Below are 12,301 nucleotides of genomic sequence, written 5' to 3'. Positions count from 1 at the left end.
ATGCAGTAGAACAAACTTGATGGAAAAATCCAAAATACAGTATGACTATTTCATGAATTCAAGGGTCACAGTCATAGAAAGCAAAGGACGTTTATTCATTTTATGAAAACAACATGGAAAACCTCACTGGTAGAATATCTCTATTTCTGTCTTGAATAATTTATGAGCAGTGGTTGTACAATGCACTATTTTTACAAATAAAAAAATTAAGACTAGTATACACTCTGGACCATAGAAAATGTTGCTAAAACTTTACCCTATAGTTGAATATTTCATAGGTAGGTTCCAAAACAGTAGATATTAGAAATCTAGTTTTTCTATCAGAAGTTGGCAAGAAGCTTTTAAAAATAGTTAATAAGTAAGCCTTATTCTAGGGAATACTAAGTTGAGGAAAGAGCATGTAATTTTATAACACAGTATTTAGACTTGCAGATACACACACACACACACACACACACACACACACACACACTAAAGAGGCAGTCTATCATTCTTCTATGGCAAAATTTATTGAAACAAATGACAAAAATGATATTGTATTAGATAGCACTAAAATTTGGAATTTATATCTGAACAGTCAATATGTAGTTTCAGTTGAACATAAAAGAATTAAGAACACAATTTCTCTATTGTCTTCTTTCTTTAGCATAGCAAATGGTCACCCATGTGTTAACTAGCTTTCTGTTAATATGACAAAATACCTGAATTAATCAACTCAAGGAACAAAGATGTGTTTTAGTTCAGTTTTGGGCCACAGTCACCCGGCTGCATTGTTGCTGGTCATGTGGTAAGACAGACAGAACACCACGGTGGGAAGCCATGGTAGATCCAACCTGATCACCTCTTGGAAGTCAGCAAAGACATCAGGAGAAGAAGGAAACATCTGAGAAGACAGATCCTTCGGGGTGTATCTCCAATGACCTACTTGTCCCAAGTCAGCCCCATTCCTGTAGCTTCCACCACAGGCCAGTCTAAATTAGTGTATTAATATATTGATAAAACAAAGCCCTCATGATCTAAGTACTGCCCAACACCTCACTTCTGACTTGTACTATGATGGGCATCAAGTCTTTATTTCATGAGCCTTTTGGAAACATTACAAAAATGAAGCCGTTATATTTTACCCAACAATTATTAATGGCTAAACAATGACTTGAATGCTATACTCAAACCCAGCTGCAGCACAAGGCTCCTAACCTCTTAAATATCATATGGAAATGACTCAGTAGCAAATCACACCCTGGGGGACACTTTCTGCTCAACAAACAAGAGCCCAGGACTTTAAAAACAGACAATATACGCTTTGAAAAAACCAAGAAAGCCAGATCAAAGGAGAGCAAGCCAGGAGAAAAGGGATCCACTGTGGTAGAGATGGGCAGGCCTCTTTAGAGATGGCTTTGTATAGGGACCTCATGGAAGAGAAGAGTACATGAGGGTCAGCGCTCTGCAGCACAGACAATGGCAAAGGGCTTTGGAGCTCTAATTACAACAGAACTAATTTCTCCCAGTGATTATTTTTATAAAATATTTATATTATAAAATTAGAATATTCAATTACATAAATGTCTTAGGTGCCATGATAACAGCAAAATAAAAGTCACATAGCCATTAAGTATTGAGTATGATCTTCAGGCTTATGGATGCCTTTTTTTTAAATTTTTATTAATTCTTGTTACATCTGGATGCCTTCTTAAAGTGAAGAACTTTATAAAACTACAAAATAAAATAGAAAAACACTGAAGATGAGGTTGAAACTAGCACAATGGGCTTGAAAAGGCAGTGGGGATTAACTGTGTACCTCACAAATGGACACATCTTCAAAACTTTTAAAATTAACATTTAGAGTTAATAATAATGCATTCATGAAAATGAGTGAGAATTTAAGTACTCTTATCATTAAAATGTTAGGGAAACTAAAACACGAATTATCATGGCAGCCATTTAACAGGATTTTAAAATAGTACTTAACATAAAAATTGTGTCCACTTAAATGAACGAGTAGATGAAGATAGAATTAAGAAAAAAAAATGAGGCAAAGAGAAAAATAGATTTCTTACACCAAAGAAGCTTAAAGATGAGTTAGCAAGCCCAGAATGTTGGGGGGGGGGAAAAAAGGAGGATGTAACTAGAGAGCCTACAGTCGGCAGAGCCCAGGCCTCCCAGGTTACAGCCACCATGATCAAGAGGAATTGAGAGAGAACAGGTCAGAAACTGGGGGAATTTATTTAAAAAGCTGTTCCACTTCATAGTTTAAATTTTAATATCCTCCCCTTCTTTTTCTGGTATCTCTACTTAAAAATCCCACCTTAGGGTCCAGCACTGGCTGTGATGTTCAGAACAGTGTGCGCTCTCCTGGCCCTTCTACAGCACACAGCACGTGCCAGCTACCGCCTGCTCTCCACTCAGGTCAGTTCCTCTACCACTTCCATTTTGCTTTTCAGGGAACTGATTTAGGGAGAGAGTATTCATTACCCAGAATCCCTCTTAAACATTAGATATCCAGATACTCCAGGCTTACATCCAGGAACATTCTCAAAACAGGGTTTCTCAGATTTTTTTATACACATTTATTTTATTACACAGGTATAAAGCAAACTACATGCAGCAGGGAGAACCATGTGACTATCATGAGAATAATGAGTTCTATACATGTTACGTTCATAGTGACTTGGCCGTCTGCATTCGTCCAGTTTGAAATAAGTGTTTTTCCTGTCTTGTTGGGTCTAAATTTCCGAATGAAACTCAATATCTATCCTATCTCAACTCTAATAGCTTAACTTCTTTATCCTGATCTAAAACGATCTTGTCCCCTAACCAACTAAACTTGGGTGTAAAACTATACTATCTTGTCTTCAGTGCCCCTCAGAGACTTGAGAAGGAATAAAACTTAAATTCCTGAGTGAACCAGCAGTGCAGGTTAGCAGCTTCCAAAATGTATAAATTGACTTCAGACGGTTTACCTCCTGACCAGTCACCCAAAACACTTTATAACGTTGGAGCCTCATCTTCAGCTTTCTGGCCTAATATCTCTGCCAGACTTGTTTGCAGGGCAGGAACTATCAAGGACTTGCTTACCCTGACTTGGCAGAGTGCGGCTGTCAACTCTACCTGCCTCTAAGTTGCCCATTTTTAGGCAGATTCTGCTTGCGGCAGGAACGAGGACATTTTGCCCAGTGGCTTGTTTGCCACCTTTGAAGCCATGTCTATAAGGAGGCTCTTTGATGTCTAAGTCATTGCTATAGAATTTAGTATATTGATACAAAACATAGGCATGTCAAACACTTGGAAGATTTTAACACAGGAATATATATCCTAAATGTAACGGATAAATATGACTCTATTGATATATGTGGTAAAATAGTTGAATAAGGTCTTCAAAGGCCTCAGAGACACACAGAATATGGCATTTAAAGTTGTTCTTACAATCCTAAATTTCTTCCACAACAAGACAAGTTAACTCCTGATAACACCCAGCCGACCTCAAAGAAGATGGTTTGTCAGATTTTTAATAAACCGATCTTAATGAATTTCAATTAAAAGAAAAAAGTTTTTAGTTTAAAAACTGCATTCTTTCACTATATCACAGAAATAATGCGAGTATATCACAGAAATCTACAAAAGCAAGAGGAGAAAACTTTACCGACAATTTTGTTTGATGTTCTGTTATGTTCTGTGTAATTCTGTCTAAAGTTCATAGAATCTATTCTTAATACCCAGAATACAGTCAGTTGTATAATATGTGTTTTCAAGGTTAGTCTTATGTAATCAGAACCTTTCATAGCCTTATGAAAGCTAATCTTTTGCTTCCTTTCTTTGCCTTGTGAGGACTCAATTCCCACACTGCTCCTCTTCTCCCCCCTCTCCCTCCCCCCCACACCTCAATTGTCCCGCTCCTCCAGAGCCCTCTGTATCCACTGGACACCCCATGGCCATGGAATGAGTGGACATGTGCTTATAAGAGTGAAAGAAAGGACTTACTGCACCATAGACCTCTGGGACCTTTCATCTTTTTTAGTCCACTGTCACTATTCAGAAACAATGGACTATACCAAGGGGGGGGGGGTACACACTTACCCATGTTACTGAAAGAACTGAGACCTGAAACCCAAGTGTACTGAATCCTGACCTAGCTTGGACTCGACATAACTAGCATAGTATTATCATCTATCTGGCCACCAGGTAGACAGACACATCAGATGCTTAACAAAGTCTAAATATGAAAAATAAATTCTAAAGGCTTTCTGCATTTCCAAAAATGGTTTGTCATTAAATAAACCCAAGACTTTTATTTTATTGACAATTAGTAATGATTTTAAACTTCCAGATACCATGCCATTGTACACCACAATCTTTTTATATTATGGCTTCACTTTAGAAAACAAAAGCAATTTCACTATCATTCTGTTTATTAGATTTTATAAAATTTAATACTTATTCTTCCTAAATAAAGTCTTTTAAAAACACCTCACGTTAATTAAGATGACCTGTGACTATACACAGGTGTCTTTTAATAAAAGATTAAAAAAAAAAGAGAGATGGTACCATATTCTGATTTCATTTTCTTTCCTGAAAAGAAGTTAGTGTGTGTGTGTGTGTGTATGTATGTGTATATGTGTGTGTGTGTGTATATATTAAAGGGTGTGTGAGAAGGGGATACTTTTTGATGCAGGAGACAAAATATAATGCACGCCAAGGTGTTCCAAGAAAGAGTCCTAAATGAAATAATGAAAAGATGAGACTTGAGTGTAAGGGTAAACATTTAATAAAGGAGAACCCAGGAGATTATAACAAATTAAAACATCTGGCTTACTGATGGCTAAAGCTACTTCTGCAAGGTTTGTGCCATTACCACATACTTGTTAGTATTTGTTAACATTTAGTAAACCTAAAAAGTGAAAATACAGTTCTCCATGATTTAGTATGCAGAAGAGGCTGTGAACAGTGAAGGCATCTGGAAAGACAAACTGGCCTTTTGGCCTATCACCTTTATCCCACTAAAATGTGATGGCTGTGCTGTTTCTGGAGGGCCACAGGCACTTCTCTTCTGCGACTGTATCTGGGGAAAGAAGTCGATCTGTGCTTGAGACCCTAGCAAACACTTCGCCAGAAGTTCAGGCAATGGTGCAGGCAGTAGGATACGCATGAGGTCAGAGTCATCCAGATTAAGGCACTGGATCTGGGAAGGCAAATAGCCCTTATGGGAATTTAGGTGAACGTAAGAAGGCAAATGTGGCTATGGTAAAAAGGAGCTTAAAGAAAATTTATATTATATATAGGTTAATAATGAGAAATCAGTTTCCACTGGCAAATATCAGACAGAAGACCACTGCTTTCTGAAAGGTCTGGACCCACCAAGCAAACCTGGACATAGCACTGCTGTCCTCCTAACCAGCTGCAGGTCATACGTATAAGTCAGAAGCAGGTGACACGACTACAACCCATTTCATCATGAGCAAATGTGATACTTGCATGTTAAGTGTGCTGAAAGTTTCATGCGGTGACATCCTGGCCCAAGAGCCCGACTGCTGTTTTTTGTTTTTTGTTTGTTTGTTTTGTTTTGTTTTTGTTTTTGGCAAGCACAGGGTCCTGGGCTGGCTGGAGTCCTCACAGGCATGACGCCAGAGCAGGAAAGGCTCTTATCCTGTTTCCGTATCAGAAGCTGAGCCATTGCCTCCCATGGATAGAAATGATCTCAGTGTCAGTTAGAGAGTTATGAAGTAAATTAAAGTGGGCAACTTTGTTTTTGATAATTTCAAAATAATATAAACTATCTATACATTCAATAAGTATATGAAGAAATCAATTATGATTCTGCACAAAGAGGAAACTCCAGGACATATGGTTGAGGCTTTTTATTGGGCTAGTTACCTGGGGTAAAAGTCTTCTACAGTTATATAATCAAGAGATTTCTAGTCATTTTATTACAGAAGCAATAAGCTTTATGCAGACTTCCGGCAGGTAACTGCTACAATGGTTCTACGTGTTTGTGACAGGCAACTGCAGAGCCTTCTTCCTCCTTACTGGTCACACCTTTAGTTTTTGTCATAGGTAGGCATATATTTCATTAGTCCCGTCTTACCTAAGCTTTCTTTTTGTGAAAAAAAAAAAAAAGAAAAAGAAAAGAAAAGAAAAGAAAAGAAAAAAGAAAGAAACCTGAGCACTAGGAAAACACGTACATAAAGGAAAGGCAGTATTTCTGAATTCCGAGTTAATACTGCTGCTTGGCCACTAGGCTACGCTAAAGTGTCGTCCATTCATTTAGGACACTTAGATTCTCCAGCTCCTTCCAGAAGCGAAACCGCCAGAGTGAAGGCTGATCACCAGAAATCTAGCTGATAACTCATTTAACACTTTGTTTTAAAGTAGTTGCTAGAATTTTTTCTATGAAATATTACAAAATAACAAATGAATACAGTATTTTTCTAATAATTCATGGCAATATCCAGTGTGGTTTTAAAGGATGGTGTCATCATTAGGCTTATTTTCTCCAAATTAAAACACATTTTTTATGTGCATAGTCCTGCTTTAAAAAGAAAGTAAAATGTAGTTACATAGTGATTACCTATTAGAGGCAGAAACTTTAGATAAGATATATTTTACTTTCTATATTAAAAAACCCATATAATTTTAAATATAACATTTGAAAACCCTTTTTCTTAAAACTCTATGGCGTACACAAATACCATTTCCATTGCTAGTATTCATATTTGCATTTGCCCTTGACAGCACAGGATAGGCAGACACTGCAGGCTCGACAGGACTAAGCAATGCACAGGTCAGGGGATACAGCATGCTACAGATAACACCATTGGACACATCTAACGAGCTGGCTCTAGTAAGCCGGTTGTGATGGTACCCTTGTAACCAGGCTGGGGGAGAAAGGAGCAGACAGGCAGATCCCTGGAGCTCACTGGCCAGCTAGTTTTGCCAAAAGGGAGAGTTCTGGGTCCAGTGAGGGACCTTGTCATAAAAACAAAACAAAAATAAACATACACATACACAAAACCAAACAAAGAACAAGGTAGAGAGCAACAGAGAAAAAGACTCCAAGTTGACTTCTGGCTTCCACATGTACATACACAGGCATGTGCACCCACACAAACACACACAACCCCCCCCCCCCAACTAGGGCCGGTCCACGGGTTAACCAAATGTGATAAATAAAACAGAATACATGTTAAGAGTCCTCACAAAAAGCATTCTTTGTATCCTATATTGTTGAAAAAGAGAACAGGATCATAGGATCAGCACACAGGAGAATCGATTTCAAAACCTGACATGCTCTGAAGGCCAAAGTCTAAACCTCTCCGGTTACTGATTAATTTACTTAACTAACACCAACAAGTGTGTCGTATTTTAAAGATGAATTAATATCTCTTTTAAGGTTGTATTTTCTTTTAGTTGTATTATTCATTACTTGTCTGTTAATTATTCATTTAGGATAAATTATTGATAGAATACAATTCAGTCCCAAACAAATGCTGTGAGCCCACTACTCCGTATATATAATTGCTTTAGTGTACAATAGAGGGATAGGAGGCCAAGAGTTAGGCTTCCAGTTTCTTTTCAAATGTAATTGAGCAGAATAAAATCCATTTACGAAGAATTTTATGAGAAAATGACTATATTTGAGCTGTGGGTCAAATCCAGTTTTCATGTATATAATAAACGGAGGGAAGATATTTGGAATATTTAAAGATGTTACCAAACAGGCATTTTAAGAGCCATAAAGATGTCTGGGGAGGGGCCTCCAACTGTCCCTGCTCTCACAGCAGTGCCGAAAACTTTAATGCTGCTAAGCCACTACTTCTTATGTATATATGTATATACACATACATATATTTGAGACAGGGTTTCTCTGTGTAGCCTTGGCTTTCTTGGACTCACTTTGTAGACCAGGCTGGCCTCGAACTCATAGAGATCAGCCTGCCTCTGCCTCCTTAAGTGCTTGGATTACAGGTGTGCACCACCAAGTCTGGCTGAATATCAGATTTGTTTTTAACTGACTCACCGTCATGGAATATTCTTCAATGTGGTAGATGAATAGCATATTCATCTATTTTCATTTCTTGAATTCAACAGTTTTACATGCTATAAAACTACAGAGATATCTGAGTGTTCAGAAATGAATACTAGTACCTTCTCATGGTGGGACACATTGCTTTATGTGACCAGGGCAGGGACACACTCTCGGTGCCTTCGGTGATCGCCTGGGCTCTATGAATTAAACTGATGGACTGTGACATTACCCTCTTCATCCTCCCGTCACTTCCAATTTTGCACAGAAGTCAATTGCAGAGCCATTATGGAGATCTTGGCTTAGTCAAATAAATGCAATAGAAACATTCTCACTGATGCAAAGGAAATCTCCACCTCCCTTTTAAGGCAATTAGACAGATACATCTGTTTGGACGCAGCCTATACTAGAAGCTGTAGGTCAGAGCAGTAACTTCTTCCCATAGGTGACCGGGGCTGCGGACCTTCCTCATGTCTTACTTCATGTTCAGTCTTTGTTCCAGACACAGTCTGGGGGATTCCAGGACTATTCAATCTGCTCCTGGCCACTCTTATTTCTAGCATCCATTTGTAGCATCTTATTTGTAGCATCCATAAAGAGAAAGAGGCACACAGCAAAAAAGCCAGAGAAACATACTAGTCCCTGGAACACGCTGTATACTTTATGTCGAATCTGAAACTCTGCTAGTCGCTAAGCACTTTAGAAAAATAGTGGTGTCTAGTCTCAAAGCTCTTGAGGCAAACTGTGGTGAACTTGCCACCGGGAGCTGAAAGCCCTCTTGAAATTCCTGCCTTTTGTAAGGTGCTTGTCCTATGACAGAGATGCCCTTCTTCCCTAGTGGCCATGTGCTGCACTTTCCCTTAACTTAAAATGTCATATTTTAGTTCTAGGTACCATTGAGTATTAGGTCCAATGGGTTTCCATTGTCACTTTATTGCATTTGCCAGTTGCTACTAGTTATTTATATACAAGACAAAGTCCCTTCCTGGCTTTCCAGATAGGCTTGTGATTGTGTCTCCTGGATGAAAGAGGCGAGTCCTGAAGTACAAACTGATGGGGAGCAGGCAGGGGGACCAATCTAAGGCCGCTAAGTAGTGCATTCCAACTTTCAGCTGTACTGAGTTGAATCACAGCTAGCCTCCCCTTACATAAACAGCTTAAGGGTATCACATTGTAGCCTCCTGAATTCCAGTCCCCCTTCTAAGAGAAATGGGTGGATAAATCCCTGCCCAACACCCAACTTTATTTTGCTCATATTAACCAGAGAGCTAATATGAAGTAGAAATCAGCTCTGCCTTTCTGTTGCAGATTAGATTTAAGAGCTTCAGACCCTCTTAGAGGAATGCACTCTTCACCCTGTTAAGTTTGTTGCTAAGCTTCAGTGTACCACCTCAGCAAACCCTTTTCTCACAGTAATAAAAATGAGCAGTCTTGCCCTACAGCTGGCATTTGAATGCTAGAATTTGGCTCTTTGAAATCTTAAAGTGTTAACCTGAGAAAAATAAAAGTTTTTGAAAATTCATTTTATTTAAGACTCCCTAGCTGGGTGTGGTGGCACATGCTTTTAATCCCAACAGTTAGGAGGAAGAGATTGGTGGATCTCTGTGAGATCTAGGCCAGCCTCGTCTACAGAGCGAGTCCTAGGACAGGCAGAACTACTGAGACTCTTGACTTGAAGAAAAAAAACAAAACAATGGCAGAAGAAAAGAGTTCAGACTTGGGTTCTGAACTGTTTCCTTACCAGTCACTGGAGAGAACAAACCTCAGCAGCAATGAGTGCCGTGTCTGTCAGACCACGGCAGGGCCCAGGTGAGGAGCGCCGTGTCTGTCAGACCACGGCAGGGCCCAGGTGAGGAGCGCCGTGTCTGTCAGACCATGGCAGGGCCCAGGTGAGGAGCACCGTGTCTGTCAGACCACGGCAGGGCCCAGGTGAGGAGCGTGTCTGTCAGACCACGGCAGGGCCCAGGTGAGGAGCGTGTCTGTCAGACCACGGCAGGGCCCAGGTGAGGAGTGTGTCTGTCAGACCATGGCAGGGCCCAGGTGAGCCCCTCTTCTCCTCCTGCTTTTCCACCAGCAGTCTCCCCCAGTACTGATTTAGTTTTCACTCTTATAGAAGATGAGTGCCCAACCTCCCAGCAAAACCTGCACAGCCTTCTGGGTTATATCTGACACACCCTTTTAACACAGTCTATGAAGGGTTTAACTAATTCTAGAGACCCAAACACCAGGTATGAGTCTGCTATTACCATCCCTGAGTTGTGGAGAATATTTCCTAAAAAAGTTTTTCTATACATCTGTGTAACTGATATGCTGTGACCGGGAAAGGCAGTGCAGAGGTTCCTCCATCTTGTATTCAGGTTTAACCTGAGTTTGGTCTCCTTGCCAACTCTATATTAGGACCTAAGGCCAAGATGCGTCAGTTCACTTATCTCAGCTTCTGTTAGCCTGCCTGCCCGTGTAACCCTCCCGCAACAGCTGTGGAGTGAGATGGATGGATGTGTTTAATTTTCCTTTGTCTTAAAAATATACTGTCCTGAGCACCTGAGTATAGTCCCATACAGCTCACGCAGACTTTCAAATGGCTACCAACTTTTTCAGAGTGGTCACATCTGATGGATCCCCATAAGAATACGATATCAACCCAATCAATGACTGTCATTTTTCAGTGCTAAGACAGCTGCGTTAAATGAGTACCTATTTATTTATAGAGATGCTAATAGATCGGCAATGCAAACAACTTACTTAACGTCATTTTGTTGAAAAAACTCCATGTGAATGGCTGATACACTGGTTTCCTCCAGAAAGAGACAGAGTGAAACAGTGAAGTCCCGTGATCTGAGGGAAGACCATGTTAAACACTCACCCACTATGCTTCATGTGGGCTGGCTTATCCATGCGCACTGCCAATTTGATCTTTAAGTCGGAGTCCTGACTGTTCTTGGGAACTATCATTCGGTGGAATTCTGCGGACTTGGAGCTATTGGAAGTTGGGTATAATATCACCTGTAAGAAACAAAAAGAAAACCTCTGAGTACATGATACATAGTCCCTGGGAATCAGAACCAAAACCCTCTGTGTTTATTTTCTTATATGAAGAGGTATTAATACCCAAGTATGTCTATAAATCGAGTATGTATACAGACTGGACTCCCCTAACAATAGCAGATGGATTTTCCATACAGATTTATTTGCTTTTTGACAAGTATGTATTTTCATATTATCACATAATGAGTGTTTGTATCATTTCATAATGAATTAGTAGCACAATATGTGGCATTTGAGCAGACAGTTGAAAAATACCTAATGGACACCTCTAATTTTAACACTACTGTAAACTTGGCACAGAAGTTCAGAAAGAAAAATTCTTTGAAATTACAGAGGTAAACAAAAAAGCAAACCAATTATTAAAGCCGCAAAAATATCTCTTGTATTTTAATACCTTCCTTGTAAAATGGTATCAAAGAAAACCAACTCAATTATAGGTGGGAAGGAATGCTCACAACATGTTCTCAGTTCTCAATCAATACCAAACTAAGACTATATTCCTGACTGCCTGTTGTCAGCACTATCAAGATGACATTATAGCTCATCCAAAGTAATATTCTAATCAGGGCACCACATTAACAAGTGGTAAGTCGATAACACCTCACTTTCCCAGGCCAGCTTAGGAAAGAGAAGTCTGCTCCTCTGATGTCACATGTCACATCAGTGAAGTCACACCTCTCCCCTTCATACAATCTTGACTTCTTCTAAGCCCAGCCATATCCAAGCTTTAGGAGGCATGCTACAGTAGAGAGATTATACTCTGAGAGACAAAACAGACTTGAGGTACAGCACAACATGACCTAAAGGATACATCCTAAAAGACCAGGAAAAGTATAGGAAGCTGAAGTTTAGATATGAACTGAAGAATCATAAACACGGTGAGGTGTGAGAAAATATCGTCAAAGCAAGAATGAAGGGCATCTTTCATATGCCGAAGTTTAATGTTTTCTCTTATCCTACATGTAAGTGGATGTTTTCAAGAAATTATATACAAGCAAAAGGTGTTCTTTTTCTCTAGAAAACAAGATAGCCATAAAACTGTCTCAACCCAACCTCAGGCTGCTGGTTTCTGACTGCACACACACACACCACACTGAGTCTGCACATACACACCACACTGAGTCTGCACACACACACCACACTGAGTCTGCACACACACACCACACTGAGTCTGCACACACACACCACACTGAGTCTGCACACACACACCACACTGAGTCTGCACACACACACCACACT

At 39.8% G+C, this 12,301-nt stretch overlaps 1 protein-coding gene across 3 annotated transcripts in view; it reads right to left on the bottom strand.

Annotated features, from left to right (window-relative positions):
* Positions 1-12,301, bottom strand: part of Cadps2 (calcium dependent secretion activator 2) — a 502,196-nt gene that overhangs the window by 198,786 nt on the left and 291,109 nt on the right. For all 3 annotated transcript variants that reach the window (XM_051151873.1, XM_051151874.1, XM_051151875.1), the window contains exon 8: positions 10,881-11,020. In XM_051151873.1, the coding sequence (XP_051007830.1) occupies positions 10,881-11,020 (140 nt within the window). The remainder of the gene's footprint in view (positions 1-10,880; positions 11,021-12,301) is intronic.

This window comes from Acomys russatus, chromosome 10 (genome assembly GCF_903995435.1).
Source record: "Acomys russatus chromosome 10, mAcoRus1.1, whole genome shotgun sequence".
Taxonomy (NCBI): Eukaryota; Metazoa; Chordata; class Mammalia; order Rodentia; family Muridae; genus Acomys; species Acomys russatus.
This window is presented reverse-complemented; position numbering and strand designations above follow the sequence as displayed.